The sequence below is a fragment of the Planococcus citri genome, chromosome 4, assembly GCF_950023065.1.
Source record: "Planococcus citri chromosome 4, ihPlaCitr1.1, whole genome shotgun sequence".
NCBI classification, from domain to species: domain Eukaryota; kingdom Metazoa; phylum Arthropoda; class Insecta; order Hemiptera; family Pseudococcidae; genus Planococcus; species Planococcus citri.
In genome coordinates, this window is record NC_088680.1 from 12,199,835 (window position 1) to 12,219,512 (window position 19,678).

At 35.3% G+C, this 19,678-nt stretch overlaps 2 protein-coding genes across 5 annotated transcripts; both read left to right on the forward strand.

Annotated features, from left to right (window-relative positions):
* The first annotated feature begins 1,768 nt into the window (after window positions 1-1,768).
* Window positions 1,769-11,401, forward strand: LOC135842626 (solute carrier family 2, facilitated glucose transporter member 8-like). 3 transcript variants are annotated; one of them, XM_065360169.1, is made up of 6 exons: window positions 1,769-1,932; window positions 2,376-2,520; window positions 4,355-4,475; window positions 4,577-4,892; window positions 5,729-5,825; window positions 11,011-11,401. In XM_065360169.1, exons 2-5 carry the CDS (start codon window positions 2,428-2,430, stop codon window positions 5,784-5,786), a joined length of 588 nt encoding a protein of 195 aa, XP_065216241.1. In that variant the 5' UTR covers window positions 1,769-1,932; window positions 2,376-2,427; the 3' UTR covers window positions 5,787-5,825; window positions 11,011-11,401. The 3 variants fall into 3 exon arrangements, with proteins under 3 accessions (XP_065216241.1, XP_065216242.1, XP_065216239.1); XM_065360170.1 differs by having other exon boundaries at window positions 1,770-1,928; window positions 5,729-5,816; XM_065360167.1 differs by having other exon boundaries at window positions 1,770-1,928; window positions 11,011-11,400.
* A 702-nt stretch (window positions 11,402-12,103) lies between these two features.
* Window positions 12,104-19,678, forward strand: LOC135843812 (uncharacterized). Of its 2 annotated transcripts, XM_065361828.1 has the most exons (5): window positions 12,122-12,248; window positions 13,231-13,369; window positions 13,855-13,974; window positions 17,697-17,817; window positions 17,904-19,678. In XM_065361828.1, exons 2-5 carry the CDS (start codon window positions 13,322-13,324, stop codon window positions 19,103-19,105), a joined length of 1,491 nt encoding a protein of 496 aa, XP_065217900.1. In that variant the 5' UTR covers window positions 12,122-12,248; window positions 13,231-13,321; the 3' UTR covers window positions 19,106-19,678. The 2 variants fall into 2 exon arrangements, with proteins under 2 accessions (XP_065217901.1, XP_065217900.1); XM_065361829.1 differs by lacking the exon at window positions 13,231-13,369 and having other exon boundaries at window positions 12,104-12,248.

The window sequence follows — 19,678 nt, forward strand, 5'->3', positions numbered from 1 at the left end:
AAGCATTTTAAAATTTTTAAAAATTGAAAGTTGAACTTTCAAATTGTAAGTTCAAATTTCAAAATGGCGCTGTAAGTAGGAGCTATCAATTAAAATTCTAAAAAAATTTCCATACATGAAACTTTTGATGTATTTTCGAAATGTTCAATTTTTGAGATAGGATACTGTATTGAGAGGAGCATCCTCTCCCCCAAAATTCGGGCAAAACTTTCAAAAAAAATCTGGGGCACGTGATATATCGAATTGTATGTTTTTGGTAACGCTGATCACGAATATGACGTCAGATTTTTGATTGGACCTCATCCACGGCCTCCAACACAAATAAAACTAATTTTTTGGACTTTTACCTATTGGGGGAGGTTCTAGGAGCCATGGGTAAGGTTAATTTCAAAAACTAAGGCCATATTCGTGTTCAGCGATATCGAAAACATACTACTTCATGTGTCACACGAGTGAAATCATTTTTTTTTACTTTTGCCCTTTGGGGAGGTGCTGGGGGCTGTCGATGGGGTTCAATCAAAAATCTGACGTCATATTCGTGTTCAGCGTTGCCAAAAACATACAATTCGATATATCACATGCCCCAGATTTTTTTTTAATGTTTCGCCCAAATTTGGGGGAGGGGGTTATTTCTCCTCTATTAAAAGATCCCATCTCGAAAATTAAATATTTCAAAAAAGCACCAAAAGGTACATTTTTGGAAATTTTTTCGGAATTTTAAATGGTGACTCCCACTTAAAGCGCCATTTTGAAATTTGAACTTTAATTAGAAAGTTGAACTTTCAACTTTTGAAAATTTTAAAATACTTACAAAGTTCAAAATGCAATGCTCTTTCGAACTGTAAAATCAGTTTTGATCAAAGTATCATAGCTTTGGAGGTATGCGCTGCTGAAGTTGAGTACCTCGAGACAATGTGAAGATAATTGAAGTCCCCTCCCCCACCCCTCAGGCACCAAACTTATTGCGAGTTTCTTGCTTATTGGATGTGTAGACATTGTAAAAAAAAAATTGAGCAAAATTTAAGGACATGACTTTGAAAATTGCATTTTGTTGTCAAATTGACGTGTAATGACCCCCAACATTAATTTCAACGTGCTGAGTCAGCTGAAGACAGTTTCAAGTCATTTTAAAGCTTCCAGCGTCATTTTGAAAATTCCAGTTTTCCAAAAAACCTCCATAAAATCTGTCCAAGTTAAAACTTTGTTAGTGACCCAACTTGACTAATAATGTTTCCAAAATCTGTGCATTACGGTTTGAAACCATTTTATCTAACTAGTTACCTCATACTTATTTTTTCAATTTGCATTTCCCGAAGTAAGTACGTCGTTTTTTTTTTCAAAACTGAAGAAGAATGTTCCAAATATCGACAACAGCTTTTTTGCCACAAAGTTCGTAATCTTTCTTCATTGGCCAAATTGCAACGCTTCTGTTTAGGTACGAGCTCGCACATAAAACCAGTCCCTCTACCTACTTACATAATATTAAATGAACCACTGCTGAAGGAAAGAAAAAATTAGGTACTTAGGTACATATACGCAGATGTTATGGTGATATGATTTACATCTATTCCCTATTCCAACCGGTTTTTTAGCAGATCATGTAATTTTAGGGAATTTAATCGGTAAGATACAATGTAGGTACCTACTTAATCTCGCAAAGGAGGAAATATGTATATGTACTTGGTTTATTAGTTTTTGAAAATACGACAAACTTACTGAAGGTTAACAACTCACAACCATCACAGACCTAACGATGTACAGACGAAACGTTTAACCAGCGATCGTTTCACGAAAGGAGAAAAAGTACATCTACAGATGATAAATGAAACTGTTGGTAAGATGTTTACAAGTGAACTAAAAAAGTGTTTCGTCTAGAAATAAAATAAAAATGTGATCGAGCATATTTCTAATCATCAAGTCATGTAAAGGTAGGTAAGATTCAAACATTACTTTTATTTTATTTTCTCCTCCCCCCCTCGTCATCACAGACTAAATATTTTGATTAGCACAAAAACTTGAAGTTTAAATCATTAAGATGTAATCTATCAGAGACAAAAAAAAAATAATAAAATAAGTTGTGGCACGACGTATCAATTTTTATCATTTATCAAACGTAATCGTGCTAAAACAGTTTTTTTTTCAAAAATTTGCTAAAAATTAATTTTAGGGCCTGAAATTTTGGTGCGGGGAAGAGGGTTAGGACCTTTTTGATTCAGCAAGGTTTTGCTATTCCCCTGTATCGAGTTAAAATTTTAAGCAAACTTGGAGAAAAATTAAAATCATTAGAGAGGGACATGGACTATTAGACTCCTGTACCTACCTAAGTGTTTGACACAACTGATCAGATCATTAATGAAAACTATTTTTCAATCAAGGTGTTTGTATCGACCTACGCTGACGGAGTTTTACGAATAAGATTGAATCGGTATGCTGGTGAAAGAACAGCCCAAGATGAATAATGAAAAGGAAAACTTGCTACCACCAAAAAGACTACCATCATTACAAGATTCCATTTCATACGTGAGTAAATGATTAGGTAATGAGTACTTACACCCTCATTCCATACCTATGTAAAACCATCGAGCTTTTTGCACTTGGGATCATTGATTTTTTTTTTTAAATTTGTGTGATTATTGACCTCGGTTTTGTACAATACCCTACCACTTTTCGAAATTTTCTGAGGTGAGGGAAAGCATATTTGTACCAATTTTTGCAACTTTTTAAAATTTCTTATTGCTCTGCGAATTTTCAACATTAAAAAAAATTACCCAATAAGGTCATTGAACGTCAATTAGACCAAGAAGTGATAGGGGGGTTTGGCGATTTTTTTGAAATTTCTCCTGTGGAAAGACCTTCCGAAGGGACGACCAATGGCGCAAATCGCAGCCCTCCAGCCCTTTTTTAAAGGCTGCTAGGGGGTGTCAAAGTTTTCAGTGAACCTAAAATATCATCCATTTCAGCAGTGGATTACTCGATAACCGCGATACCTACCAAAAAGGAACTTTTTCCCATAGTTAAGGGTTTTGAAAGGCTTTTTGGTGATATCATAAAAATCAGTGTTGCCACTTTTTTTCGTACAAAAAATCAGCTCAAAAAGTTTCAAAACGTAGTTTTCATGTCGTACCGACTCTCAAAAATTCTGAAAAAAATGTATTGTAGACAATTTTTTATGCTGAACAACATATTAAAAAATTGGGATGGTACCATATTGCAAAGTCGATCCAAAAAAATTTTAAGTTTGCAAAAAAATACGATTTTTTGATTAAAAACATGAAAAAAAATTTTGATAGGTGAAGTTGACCCATTTGACCCCTATTTTTACCTATCTGTTGAAAAAGTTGAAAAAACTCTCACTCGATGAAATGAATTCCTCACAAAAAAATCAAAATTCGAAGAGATTCAAAAAATGAACGAATTTTTATTTTTTTGTTGTGAGTGTAATTTTTATCAACTTTTTCATGAAATTCGTCAGAAAGAGGTCAAAATAAAACAACTGAATAAATTTAAACTTTTTTTGATGTTTGAAATCGAAAATTGAATTTTTTCGAATTTTGATTTTTTGTGAGGAGTTCATTTCATCGAGTGAAAGAGTTTTTTCAACTTCTTCAACAGATACGTAAAAACAGGGGTCAAATGGGTCAACTTCATCTATCAAAATTTTTTTTCATGTTTTAAATAAAAAAATCGCATTTTTTTGCAAACTTAAAATTTTTTTGAATCGACTTTGCAACATGGTACCATCCTAATTTTTTAATATGTTGTTCAGCATGAAAAGTTGTCCATAATATATTTTTTTCAGAATTTTTGAGAGTTGAAACGATATGAAAACTACGTTTTGAAACTTTTTGAGCTGATTTTTTGCACGAAAAAAAGTGGCAACACTGATTTTTATGATATCACCAAAAATCCTTTCAAAACCCTTAACTAAGGGGAAAAATTTCCATTTTGGTAGGTATCGCGGTTATCGAGTAATCCACTGCTGAAATGGATGATATTTTAAGTTCACTGAAAACTTTGACACCCCCTGGCTGCCTTTAAAAATGGGCTAGACGGCTGCGATTTGCGCCATTGGTCATCCCTTCGGAAGGTCTTTCCACAGGAAAAATTTCAAAAAAATCGCCGAACCCCTCCCCCCATCACTTCTTGGTTCAATTGACGTGGAATGACCCAATAGAGTCTTAAATCAGCGAAATCGGTCCAGTGGGAGAGGCTCGCCGACTGGAACAACATTTTTCCATGATTCTTTTAATATATATAGAAGACAAAAGGCTGGGGGGAGTCCTAATATCTTTCCAATTTTCATGATATTGACTTCTTGGTCAAATAATGATAATTTTTACTGTATGTGTTATAGGAACAGATATTGTTCTTTATCATCATAATATTAACAGCTCTTCCCACGGGAATGTCGTCATCATTTTCAGCTATTGCTCTGCCTCAACTGAATCTGAATTTGGAGGAAACATCGTGGTTTGGTAAATACATATAAAGTCAATTTTGCCTGTTATTTAAAAAAAATCATTTGCACAAATAATAAAGTACCTACCATACTCGTATGCATATTTTATCTCCACAGCGAGCTTGCCTGTAGTAGGTGGTGTCCTTGGAAACTTATTAACCAGTTGCGTAATCGATGGATATGGCAGGAAGATGGCTCTTTTTATCAACACCTTACCGGCATTCATCGGATTCATGTTTTTGGCGGTGGCTGGATCTCATCTAGGAGTAGCCTATCTTTACATTGGTCAACTATGTACTGGAATATCTCAAGGAGCGGTTACTTATGCAGGAAATGTATACATATCAGAAAGCATAGCGCCGGATAACTTGCGTTTCAGAAGTAGCTTGGCGACGTGCAATTCATTGAGCATGTGTTTCGGCTTAACTTTAACGTATGTTTTAGGTTATTTTGTTCATTACAAGGTAATAGCTCTAGTTGCAGCTTCGATCGCATTGATATCGTCGATATTGTTGGTAGTTTTTTTACCTGAAAGTCCAGCCTGGCTTGATCAACAAGGTCGGTTCAAAGAAGCTCAACAAGCTAGGTATAAGTTGGGTTACAAACACATTAGTAATGCTTCCACAAGGCACAACGAAATGACCTCGCCAGATAACTTGTCCACTCTAATATTGAAATTCAAAAGAAAAAACGTATACAAACCATTATTCATTATGGTAACTTTTTACTTTTTTCGACAATTCGCAGGCTTACAAGTTTTTGTCGCCTACTTAGTGGATACTGTCACCGTCACATCTATACCCGTAGATAGTTATTTAACTACTCTTATTTGTGGGCTCCTTATGATACTAGGTATGATTTTATTTGTTACTTTTTTATCAAAATTAGGCGTAAGGAAGTTGGCTATTACATCGTCGTTATTATCAGGTTTGACTACGTGTATATTGGGTATATGTATTTATTTCAGTGTTACCATTACCAACACTGGGTATTCTCAGGTTTCAGACTATATTCACATCTTTTCGGTATGTTTTATAGTATTTTTTCAAGCAATGGGTATAGCAGTGGTCCCACATATAATATTAGGAGAAATTTTCCCCACCGATGCTAAAGGTTTTGCTTCAATTCCTGTCTTATGCGACAGTATATTTCAATTTATTAATTTAATGATATATCCGCTAGCAGTAGCGCTCTCATCTTATGCTATTTTTTTTATGTATGGGATAATTAGTTTACTGACAGTGCCGTTTGTTTATTTTTGCATACCAGAGACGGTTGGACGAACTTTGGAGCAAGTTTCTTTCGACTATTCTTCGTGATATTTTAATTTGAAAGGAGATTATTTGTATTAGCTGACGTAAGTAATGTAAGTATTCTTTCTAGTCATTCTGTTACAGTCTACTGCAGAGGCAGTGTACATATATGTATATAGCCCCTCATTCTGACACAGCTCTCTTTGACGTCATTCGTCAGCTTACTTCATTGCCATTCATATTGATTTTCCCTTCAATCTTAACCGGGTCATTCCACCTCAATTATTCGATCAACGTTTTTGAATCATGTCCTTCGATTTCACTCAATTTATTTTTACAATGTCTACCCATCAGTTTGGTCCCAGCCGCCTCGGGGGGTGGGTATGGGGGTAATTCTCAAAAAAAGTTTAAATTTCAGCAGTAAAATTTTTCAAAAATGAAAACCTTTTTTTGATTTTTTTTCAAAAGGGACTTGATTGTAGGCATACTCAGGACCCCTAAAATGACTTCAGGCCCAAGTCATCCTCTATAGGGGCGGGGGCAGGGGCTTCAAAAAAATTGGTGTCACATGTTGGAAAAAAAGGCTGTTCACTACTTTTGGGTAGGTATATTGGTAGCTTTAGCTCACAAAAAGGTCATCAAGTAGGTACCAGGTACCTTTTAATGGAAGTATTCGAACACAATAGGGTAGGTATTTTCCTTCGCCGTGGACAAAAAATCACGATAGCCATTCGGAGAAGGGGTGACTGTATTTCCTTGATGGTTGTGAAATGGGCACAGCACTGCTATCACTGAAACAATACAGTGTAGCCATTTCACCGCAAAAAAAAGTCGAACAGGAGAGCCAGGAAAAAATAAACAAAAATTGGCCACGGCGATGGACAAAAAACTGATTACATCACTTTATGACCTCGGTTCAGGGTATTAAGTATCATTCCAAAAATGTATATCAGTTCTGTCATTTACTCTCATATCATATAATAATATGTAGGTATAGGTATTAGGTACCAGATTTTTTTTCAGAAAAAGTGATAGTGTAATTCATTTTTGAAGATGAAGTTGAAAAATTAAGTCATTACAGGCCACGACGATGGAGTTTTCAGGGTTAGGGGGACTTGACCCATAGTGGGGGGGTTGGGGGATGTTAAACTATATGCACGTGACCCCTGAGTTGGTATCTACACAATACCACTGAAAAAATTTCAATTGTCAATAGTATTCAAGTAAACCACCCATTATACGATTTTTAAACTTTTTTTGAGAATTATCCATGGGGGGGGGGCTTCAATTATTTTCACATTGTCTCGAGATACTCAACTTCAGCAACGCATACCTCCAACGCTGTGATACTTTGATCAAAACTGATTTCTCAGCTCGAAAGGGCATCGCATTTTGAACTTTTTAGGTAGTTTGAAATTTTTAAATGTTGAAAGTTGAACTTTCAAATTGAAAGTTCGAATTTCAAAATGACGCTGGAAGTGGGAGCTACCATTTAAAATTCTGAAAAAATGTCCACAAATGTAACTTTTGATGTTTTTTCGAAATATTTAATTTTTGAGATGGGATACTTTATTGGGGGGAACATCCCCTCCCCCAAAATTTGGGCAAAACTTTAAAAAAAAATCTGGGTCATGTTATACATTGAATTGTATGTTTTCGATGACGCTGGATACGAATATGACGTCAGATTTTTGATTGGGCCCCATCGACAGCCCCCAGCACCTCCCCAAATGGGGTAAAAGTCAAAAAAATGGTTTCATTCGTGTGACACATCAAATGGTATGTTTTCAATATCGCTGAACACGAATACAGCCTTAGTTTTTCAAACTGACCTCACCCATGGCCCCCACAACCTCCCCAAATAGGTAAAAGTCCAACTGATTTCCATAGATGGGGTCCATAATCAAAAATCTGACGTTGTATTCGTGTTCAGCGTTACCAAAAACATAATTATTACATATCAGTCACCTTTTCCAATAGTTAGGGTTTTTGAAAGGCTTTTTGGTAACATCATAAAAATCAGTGTTGCCAATTTTTTTGTACGAAAAAATTAGCTCGAAAAGTTTCAAAACGTAGTTTTCATTTCGTTCCGACTCTCAAAAATGCTGAAAAATATAAATAAATTATGGACAATTTTTCTTGCTGAACAACATACCTATTAAAAAATTAGGATGGCATTATTTCGTCAAGTCGATTTAAAAAAATTGAAAGTTTGCGAAAAAATGCGATTTTATTATTTAAAACATGAAAAAAAGTTTCGATTGGTGAAGTTGACCCATTTGACCTCTATTTTTATGTATCGCTTGAAAAAATTGATAAAACTGTGGAGGGAAAAATAAGTGGAAAAACCCAAAAACCAACATAGAAGAAAAAATAAAATTTTTTCTTTTGAAGTTTTTGATTTTTCACCAAGAATTCAAAAATGGAAATTTTTGAATCTTGATTTCTTTGAAGATAAGAAAATATAGACTAATTCAAATCCTCTTTGGTCATCTGGATATTGGATTCATGCACTCTCGTTCTGTTGGAAAAATAGTGATGGAAATATTGGTGATGTCAAAATGATATCTCTCGCGATTCTATGACTAGCTCATCAAGATCTCAGGATCAGACGAATCACGGATGTAAAATGGGTTCCCTCCCCAATATTTATATATGTTACCGTTAAAGTGTTTACTGCAGGTAATGTATGAAATAACTAGTTATTTCATACATTACCTGAGAAAGTGTGAAATTGAATTTTTTCTACACTTCACCTAGTTATTTCATACATACACGAGGTGTGTATCGTTAAAGTGTGAAATCAATGATTGAACTGCAATAAAGTAAGAAATGAACGTTAATTCAAAGCTAGAACAGGGTGTCCCACCACAGAATAACCTCCAAGCCCCATGGGGCAGATTTTGGCAACTCAAAAAAAAAGTTTTTTTTTCATTTTGTACTTTAATTTCAACATTACACCGTTGAGCAACTGTGATAGGTAGAGTGTTGAGGTTTGCGGGGATTGATAGCAAATTCAACGTAGAATTTTTTGATTATGGCTAATAACTGCACCAGAAGAAACAGGAAGAGTTGTACCAAGTGAAATAATTGGAAAAAAATGTTCAAAAATTGACATTTTTTTTGTTTTTGTAAAAAATCTAAGAAAATTATCCGCGCCTCTCTATCTCAATTTGTAAAAAAGTTTCACCACTTTCAATGCTGAACAAAAACTTGGAAATTACTCTCATTTATAGATCTGGTGCAGTTATTAGCCCCATCAAAAAATTCTACGTGAAATTTGCTATCGAGCTCAGCAAACTTAAATTTTTAACAGTTCATTTCATGATTTAACTGATCACATCTCGATATTTCATAGAATAACTAGATTCTTCATACATTAACTAGATGAACTATGAACAATTTACTTACATTAAGTACTTTTTCGTTAATGTATGAAATAACTAGTTATTTCATACATTACCTGGAGTAAACACATTAACGGTAACATATATTTATAATACGCGGGGTTAAAGTTGGATTAATTGAAGCTTGAGCTAAGAAATGATTGAACTTTCGACCGAATGATATATTTGTGGTACAGTTGGAAATATTCATTGAATTCTCAAAGTCACAAAAGTTGAATAAAAGTCCAAGACAAATTCACATTTAGGACATTTATTCTTATATTTAAGGGATAAAACAAAGACAAATAAAAAGGATCGCAACCCTGGGGAATTTTGGGAATACTTAAACTAGGAGCAACAAAAAGGAAAATAAATATTAAAAAAAGAAAAAAGAAAGGAAGACACACTGAGCGATGAGTCTGTACTTGAACCTAAAATGCACGTCGTGAGCGATACGTCATTTTCAAACAAAAAAGAAAATAAAGAAAGACAATGTGAGCCAAGGTCTTGAACTTGAAGCTTAAATCTAAAGTTGGACAATGTAAACCAAGGCAACTTGTTATTAAAACCTATCTCTATGCATTTGAAAGAGTGATCGGAGACAGCTGAAGATTCACTAATTGACCCATAGGGACTTAACTTGAGAAACAATAGTCTGAGGCTGCAGACGCCAAAATTCATCAAAGTCCAATAAATCACAAACTGAAGGAAGCTAAAGCTGGAAACAGTAGGAACTACAGTTGGAAATATTGAGCTAAAGATGGATTTATTGGTCTCTTCTGGTGAATGGGCTCCAGCCCATCCGCGTAGATGGAAGTAAAGTTGGAACTATACTTGGCGGCGTCGATGTCTGCAGTCCTGCCTAATATGTCTCGGATCAGAGCTTTTATAACTCCGCTTTTTACAAAAATCAGGCGGGAAACGTGTGTAGTCAGTGGCGCACGCGCTCAACGCTTCTAGCGGTGCTATCTTTCACAGCTGGCGCTAGAATTACATCATGTTCGATTATACTTGGCGATATTCGTGTTGAACGGGTTTTCTATTGGTTGTTATCGCAAGAGTGGTGGACAGCTTGGCGCCACCACCTAAAAAACGATGATGTAATCGAGTATAATCGGTTATGTTCGATAATTTCTTGATTATAATTGGACGTAAGCGCCACCACCACTGAGTAGGAAGTTTAAATTGTCGCGGCTTGGTCACTGACGTCATAATTGGTCACTAAAATGATCGAAAATCTGTCGCTTAGGGGGTAGAAAAATATTCTGCTGCTATGGCGAATGAGAATTTTTCTCCCAATTAAGAGACAGGAAAATTTTCTCCCATCAAGGTGACTGAATTTTCCGTATGTAAATTTCTCCCAGTGTAGGTGACGGATAAAAATATTTTTCTCCCACGTAAGTGGAAGAACTGCGCGTATTTTTCTCCCACTACAAAACCCTTTCACTCGATGAATAAACTCATCACAAAAAAATCAAAATTTGAAAAAATTCAATTTTCAATTCCGAACATCAAAAAAAGTTTAAATTTATTCAGTTGTCTTATTTTGACCTCTTTCTGACACATTTCATGAAAAAGGTAATGAAAATTACATTCTTAGCAAAAAAATAAAAATTCGTTCATTTTTTGAATTTTTTCGAATTTTGATTTTTTGTGATGAAATTATTTCATCGAGTGAAAGGGTTTCTTCAACTTTTTCAACAGATACGTAAAAATAGGGGTCAAATGGGTCAACTTCACCAATTGAAACTTTATTTCAAAATTTAGATCGAAAAATCGAATCTAATGTCAAGTGGGTATCCCCCAGGCATCATTTTACTTTTTAAAAAAATCGGATCAAATCGGTTCCGCATACTTACTCGTAAGGTTCTCTAGTCAGTTTCATGAAAATAACAATCTTTCGATGTTTTAGCATGTGAAAGGTCGAATCGATGCAGAATCTCACATACCATATGTTAGAACATGGGCCATTTTTTCCACAAAACGGATTGTGTAGCCTGTAGGAGCTAAAGCAGAGCAGCCATGATTTTTTGAAAATTCCTCTTTCTGAGGTTAGAGCATGTCCGGAGCAAAAAAAAGTTGTGGGTGATTTTCAACTCAAAATGAAGGTTTTTAAATGGTCAAAATTCTCTAAGATTTTTTTTTTCATTTCGTGATCTTACTTTGTTCAGTTTAAGTACAAGATGTACATAAATGTATAATTTGATTTGAGAAGAAATTATTTTATAAGATGTACATAAATGTGTGTATAAGATATTGTACAAAATGTGTAAAAAATAATCAATAAATCTGAGAAAAAAATCACTTATTATTATTTTACCTATTTGATAAAAATTCATAGCCTGAAACAGGTACCTACCTGACCAGCTGCCCAAATTCACTTTTCGATTTATGGTACATTTTTGAAAATTAAAAATTGAAAAAAAAATTTGGATCAGTAAAAATGATGGAAATTGATCCTGAAACTAATATTTGCAAATTCCCTCCAACTGAGTTTCGCCATTTCTGACCATTCTGGGTCTGCAGTGCGATTTTCGATTTCTCCAGAATTTCAAAATCTTCTCACCGAACAGAGAAGTATTGATAATTTGAATTTTTCCTCCTTAATATTCTGGCCAGAAAAATTTGTTCTTGAAGAGTCTGCTTGGAAATCACCTCAAATGTGGATAAATTCTTCAAGCAGGTCGAGGATAAACTACAACTCGATTTATAGCTACCCAAAATGATTTCCACGCCTTCTGGAGAAAATTATAAACATTTTTTGGAGAAATCGAAAATCACAATGGAGGCTCCATAATGGCCAGAAATAGTGAAATTCAGTTCCCGTGAGTATTCAAATCGAAGGCAAACACCTCGACGAGTATAGAACTGCAATTTTTAAATATTTAAATAAAATTTAATGCAGTCTTGTTGAAGGTCAACAACTCACAACCATCATCTTACAAACTATGACAAATTTAACGTTCAACTACATACAACAACTATAGTGATCCTTTCACCAAAAAGATGAGTATCTATTTAGTTAAATACTATGTATGATAGATTAAACTGTAGCTGCAATTTTTACACGTGAATTGAAAGTTCTTCATTCAGAAATAGAAATTAAAAAAAGGTGATCGGGAAGATTTCTAATTTTCAAGTCGCGTCAAGGTATGTTAATTTTCTATTTTTTTTTCCAACGTGAAAATTTCAATTTAACATAAAAAAGACTAAAGTTGGAGTCATCAATCTGTAGCAAGCACCAAAATTCGAATAAGTTTTTACGATAAAGTGACGTGGCATATTGAAGAAGGGACTGGCCCAATCCGTCTTAGGTTGACACGCAGGGTGAATCGACCCAAGATTTTTTCCACCTAAAATTTTCATTTTGGTCGAAAATAATTTTTTTCTCACAATACATCACGAAAGATGCCAAAGTACAACATCAATCTATTTGACCAAATTAGTCGATTTTTTCCATGTTCTATATTTTTTTGAAAATTGAATCGTACCATATTTTGGGAACCCCTGACCCCGTTTTTGGATTACCTACTGCACTAATATTCGTTTCTAGACTCAATATCAGCTCGAAATACACTTTTTATTGTAATTTTAGTAAAATTGCAAGGTTTATTTCGAGTTGATATGAGTCTTTAGTACAGTAGGTCTCCGAATAGAGAGCTCGAGGTTCCAAAAAGGGCGCGATTCAGTTTTTTAAAAGAAAAATTGAAGGTAAAATATGGAAAAAATTGACGAATTTGGTGAAAATTCAGGTTCAGATGATGTTAGTAGTTAAGTTGTTTTATGATTGTACATTGCAAAAAAAAAAACGAACAAAGACAACAGGTGAGAAAAATTGTAAAAAAATCAATTTTTTTATTTTTGAAGACCAAGCGTCCGTATAAAAAATGCTGAAAGAACATATTTCGTACGTCTACACATTAAGCAGATGAAGAGATTTTGAAAAATTGCTGTATAGGCTCCGTTTCATAATAACCCAAAACTAGTGGTTGTTAATATTAGTAATGTGGGGGAATTGAATTGAAGAAATTATTCACTTTGGTTCAATTCAACTAAAAAATTTAATGTTTCGTGAGAAAAATTAAGAATTTGTGTTTTAAAACAGCTTTTTTAATTTTCTTAAATTTCTAAGAATTGGCCAAAAATCCAAAAACGAACTTCGGAGAGTACCAGTTCAAAAAGTTCCATCGCTAGCTGCTTTCGTTAATTTTCTCATCACTGAAATGGCTCGAGAAGTATTTCTGTACCTAATTATCGCAGAAAATACCAAAGTAGGTACCTGCACAAAACTAACTTAATGAACGGCGGTAAAAATTCGCTTCATTGATGATTCGAGATTCCATTTTTTTGCATTTTTAGGTAGATATAGTTATTCGTGATAATTTAAATACCTAGATAATGGTTTATGTTAACATTGATAAGTACCTATTAAAAACCTACGAGATAAAAATGCAACTTTAAATCAACACATCATACTTAATACGAATGTAGTGTTGTTTTCTTTTTTCGCTCATTTTTAATACCTAAATGGAGTGAGAATTAACACGTCACAAAGCATCTCCCTGAACAAGGAAGCGAAATTGTGAGATAACATGCACTGCACGACTAGGTACAATGTTTAAGTTCAAAAGATATCTACTTGAAGAAACACATGGAATCATATTAATCATTATATTATTACGCATTATTATAACTGCTTGCCAATGGAACAGTTTAATCGTTCATTGTAGAATATAAATTTGTGATGAATTTTTAGAGCTTTGAAACAAATTTTAAGAAGAAAAGTGAAGTTTATAACCAGCTCAAGATGGACTCTGAAGAGGAACGCTTGTTACCACCAAAGACACTTCCCATATCAGATCATTCGATATCATTCGTAAGTACCTATTTACTTAATACCTACATCCACTTAAGGATAAATTGCACCCCCCCCCCGTCGATCCTCCGGGGCAACTTTTTTCTTAAAGGGGGAATCCTAAGGAACATTTCTAGCCCTTGTACTCAAAAAAAAAAGTGGCCCTACATACAAAATAGCGGTCATTTTGATTGACAGGTCAGCCGAAATCGGAGATTTTGCGTTCCAACATAGGACTTGCACAACATTTTTCAAACTGTACAAAAGTAGATCGAAAGATTGTGGTGGGAGAAAAAACTGGAAAAACCCAAAAACTACCATAAAACAAAAAATTCAGAAAATTTTTTCGTTTTGAGGTTTTGAAGTTTTTGACTTTTGGAATTTCCCAGAAATTTTCCAGAAAATTTCTGATTTCTTTGAAGATATGAGAGCCGACGATACACAACTTAATTGTAACTAATAACCTCATATCCACTTTGGTGTACTGGATATCCTATTATGCACTCTCCTGGTTCTAATGAATGTAGTCGTGTGCATATAATTAATATCTCTCGCGATTCGGATGATAGCTCAGTGCATAATCTTAGGGTCATATGAATCGCGGACGAGGAATTATTCCTAATTCCCACCGGAATATTTAAATTTATTTATATTTTTGTGGGGACGCGAACAATACTTTGTGTAAATGACGAATCTGTGCTCAGTCTTAAACGCCAAAATACCATATTTACTCATACCGTAGAAATACTTACCTACTTTATTTGTGGAAATACTTACCTACTTTTGTCGTAGATGGAATGAATTACCAAGAATAATAATTCGACAACTTGACAATCGTCGATAAATAAGAAAAGAACTCGTGTAATAACTTAAGTATAGGTATATTATGTATAATGCCAAGAGAAAATTGTGGACATTTTGATACAAAATTGTCCTTTTTGATTTGTGTACTTACCAGAATAACTTATCAAAATAAAGGGATTTGGGAAATGGAGAACTTATCAGAATAAAACTTATCAGAATAAACTTATCAAAATAACTTATCAGAATAAAGGAAATTTGGGGGAAAAAAGAAAATAAAAGCCCTAAAGTGCCTACCTCTCTTATCCTCAATGGAAACAGTGCTAAGGACAAAAAAAATCATCTATGGCAACGAAAATGCTCGAGTCGTGGATGTCTGATCCATTTAGTATTGTAGGTTTCATATGACCGAATTGCCCACTTAACTTAAACACGAACTGTACTGGATCTAAATATGTCTCTTGGATTGAGCTGCAGATCAATCCAACTAGATGAAATGACGACATCGGAAGTTGTAGTACTTACCAACTAACAACTTGTAATGTAGATTATTACAAATTCTTGAAGAACGACTCCTTGAGAGCTAACCTAAAAGTAAGCTATGATGCTTGCGTGGCGGTTAGTGAATACCATTCGAAGCTATGGCGCTATCGAATAATACCAACCGGAGCTATGGCGCTCGTATGCTGGTTAGCAAACTAACCGAGGCTATGACGCCTATGTGCCGGTTAGCGAATACTATTCAAAGCTATGGCGCTATTGAACAATATCAATGATTTCGTCTCGGTTCGGAGTATTTATAGTCTACGGTAACCAAAAATCGTGCAGTAGCTGGGTGGGGTAAGTGGCGCACGCGTATATCGCATCTAGCGGCGCTAACGTAGGCAACCGGCGCTCGTATTACGTCATATTCGCGTATATTCGGCGAAAATCGTAAAAAACTTGATTGTTATTGGTTAATATATCGGAAGTGGAGGTAAATTCGGCGCCACCACCGGAAATACGAAGTTATAATCGTGTATAATCGTCGATATTCGATAATCTCGCGACTGTAATTGGTCGTAGGCGCCACCACCACTAAATAGGTTGGGAAAAATGTCACATTTGGTCACTGACGTAATAAATGGTCATTAAAATGGTCGAATATTCGTCGCTAAGGGGACAGAAAAATATTCATTCGCCTAAATGACCGGAGAAAATCTATTCCATATGGAGGTAGAATTATTTTCTCCCACATTAAGAGACAGAATTACGACGAAATAAATTTCTCCCAGTATATAGGTGGTAGAAAAATTTAAAATTATGTTTCTCCCACTAAAGTAGGAGAAAAAGCTGTAATTTTCTCCCACTACAAGATCAAGCAAAAATTCATCACCTGTCAAAATCTCAAGTGCTAAAGTGCATTTTTCGATTTTTGGTGAATTTTTGAAAATCAAATTTAGGCCAAAAATGAGGAAAAAATCAAAATTTTACCAAATTGACCAAGAAAGCTGAAATTTGGGATATACACTATTTTCGACGTTCCAAATCGAATGGAAATTGTTTCAAACCGTTTTAAGCAGTTCTGGTCGAGCCTTCAGCAGATTTTTGAAATTCGAAATTCCCACAAAATTTCACCATAATGGAGCTGGAAAGCTAAAATTTATTCTGAAAACTAATTTCAATACGCGACGAAGTCAACTGCAGGGGGATTTCAAGTCGTTTTGGAGCATCCAGCGATTTTTTTGTAAATTACTGGAGCCTCCAGTAGATTTTTTTAACTTTATATTTCCTAAAAATCTCATCAAACAGAGATGGAAAGTCGAAATTCATTCTGCAAAGTAATTTTAATACCCTACGAAATCGTCTGCTGGTGGATTTCAAGTCGTTTTGGAGCCTCCAGCCACTCTTTAAGAGGTCGTATGGTGTTTTTTGGAAAATTGAAATCTCCAAGAAGTAGCTGGAAGCTTCAAAACCATCTGAAACCACCATGTAGTCGACTTCATATCGTATTGAAATTAGTTTGCGAAGTAAATTTCAGCTTGCCAACTCCATTTGGTAAAATGTTACGGGGATTTCAAGTTTCAAAAATCAAAATCTACTGGAGGCTCCAGTAATTTTCAAAAAGTCGCTGGAGGCTCCAAAATGATTTGAACCCACCTGAAGTCATCTTCAGAGAGCGTTAAAATTGGAATGTAGAGTAAATTTCTGCTTTCCATCTCCATTTTGATGAAATTTTGTAAAAATTTAAAGTTTCAAAAATCTGCTGGAGGCATCAGGAATTTTCAAAAAGTCGCTAGAGGATCCAAAACGACTTGAAATTTACCTGCAGTACTTCGTAGCGTATTGAAATTAGTTTTTAGAATAAATTTTAGCTTTACAACTTCAATTTGATGGAATTTTGTGGGAATTTCGAGTTTCAAAAAGCTGCTGGAGGCTCCAGAACTACTCAAAACGGGTTGAAACTGTTTCCAATCGATTTTGCATGTCGAAAATAGGGTATATCCCAAATTTCAGCTTTCTTGGTCAATTTGGTAAAATTTTGATTTTTTCCCTCATTTTTGGCCTGAATTGGATTTTCAAAAATTCCCCAAAAATCGAAAAACGCACTTTAGCACTTGAAATTTTGACAGGTGGTGAATTTTTGCATGATCTTTCGATCTACCTTTGTAAAGTTTGAAAAATTTCGTGCAAGTCCTATGTTAAAACGCAAAATCTGCGATTTCGGCTGACCTGTCAATCAAAATGGCCGCCATTTTGTGTGTAGGGCCACTTTTTTTTTGAGTACAAGGGCTAGAAATGTTCCTTAGAACTCTCCCTTAAAGAAAGAAGTTGCCCCGGAGGATCGACGGGGGGGGGCGTGCAATTTATCCTTAAGTGGGCTCCCTGACTATTTGTTTAATATTTTCATAGCTTAATCTTGTCATTGATAAGACTTCAATAAAAGTGCGTTCTCTTTACAGCAACAATTGATATTCGTTATTATCCTAACTTTGCCAACATTACCAGCAGGAATGTCAATAGGATTTGCAGGCATCGCTCTGCCAGAATTGAATCTAAATTTAGAGCAAACTTCGTGGTTCAGTAATAATTTAAATCCAATTTTAGCTCTTTTTTTTCTCATAACAAACCGCCCATCTTAAATCCACCTACCTATGTTATTTTCACAGCGAGCTTGCCAACGATAGGAGCTGTACTTGGAAACATTCTAACGGGCTTCGTGATCGACAGATGCGGTAGAAAGAAAGCTTTTTTCGTCAACACCATTCCAGCATTCATCGGATTCGCTTTCTTGGCCTTGGCTGGACCTCTCCAAGTAGAATATCTCAACATAGGTCAACTATGCGCAGGAATATCTCAAGGAGCTGTGATTTATGTGACAACTGTGTACATAGCAGAAAGCATGGCGCCGGATAATTTGCATTTTAGAAGTAGTTGGGCATCGTGGAACATGTTGGGGATCATTTTTGGCATAACTTTGACGTATGTTTTGGGCTACTTCTTTTATTACGACGGTGTAGCTTTAATTGCAGCTTCGATCGCGTTAATATCCTCTTTATTGCTGCTGGTCTTTGTACCCGAAAGTCCAGCCTGGCTTGATCAACGAGGTCGGTTCATAGAGGCCCAACAAGCTAGATTTCGATTAGGTTGCAAGCACACATTAACAAAAAATGTGACCATCGGTGATAATGTAACCCCACAAGATAACTTTTCCTCTCACTTGTTGAAAGTTAAAAGAAAAGATGTCCATAAGCCACTGTTGATTGCAGTGACGTATTTCTTTTTTCAACAATTCTCTGGAATTCAAATCTACTCAGCCCATATGGTGGAAATCATCAGTGTTAAATCCTTAGCCATTGATTCCTATTTAACCACTCTTATATGTGGCCTCATCATGATATTGGGCCAGATCTCATATACTTCTTTTTTACCAAAACTGGGTGTGAGAAAAATTGCTATTATATCGTCGATGTTGACAAGTTTGGCCACTTTGGTGTTGGCAATATGTATTCATTTGAGTGATATAGAAACAGATAGTGAGTATGCTCACGTAGTCGACTATATTCACATTGTTTCGGTTTGGTGTATTGTATTTTTTAGTGCGCTGGGTATTGCTACAGTGCCATATGCGATATTGGGTGAGATTTTTCCGGCTGATGCTAAAGGGTTTGCCTCGGTTTCTATTTTCTGTATGAGTGTGTTTTTCTTTATTAATCTGCAGATATATCCTCGAGCAGTAGTGCTCTCTTCTTATGGTATTTTTTATGCGTATGCGGTGGTAGGATTTCTGGCTGTGCCTTTTGTTTATTGTTGTATACCGGAGACGGTTGGCAGAACTTTGGAGCAAGTGTCTTCTCACTATTCTTCTTGATAGTGTCACGTTTGGCCTGAAATTTGTGAGTGAGATTAGGTACTCAGGTGCAGCACGACGGTTTTAAAGAACTGGGCCCAGGTGACAAATCTGCTCTCTAAATTTGAAACAGTCAATTTCACTGCTTAGCAGTCACGACATTTTGCCTTTTTAAAGCAGTGGTTTTTTTTTACTGCAAAACAGTGAAAAATTACTGAGTTGGTCAGTAAAAAATCATTTTGACTGACCAATTCAGTAATTTTTCACTGTTTTGCAGTAAAAAAAAACTACTGCTTTAAAAAGGCAAAATGTCGTGACTGCTAAGCAGTGAAATTGACTGTTTCAAATTTAGAGAGTGAGAAAAAGATACCATTTCGAAAAAAGGACCCAAAGTCAAATGGTTCGTGTGACTGGTTTTCTGTGCTGCTGAGTGCGAAAATGTATTCCATTTTCACCAACGCCTCTTCATCTCCTTCAAGGATCCAGCACATTGATGAATAACTTGAACACATATTTAATTGAGGAAGCTTATTAACATTTTTTCAGAAAATTTTTGTAACTTGATTCAAAATTCAATAAAAAGTGCTTCTCAGA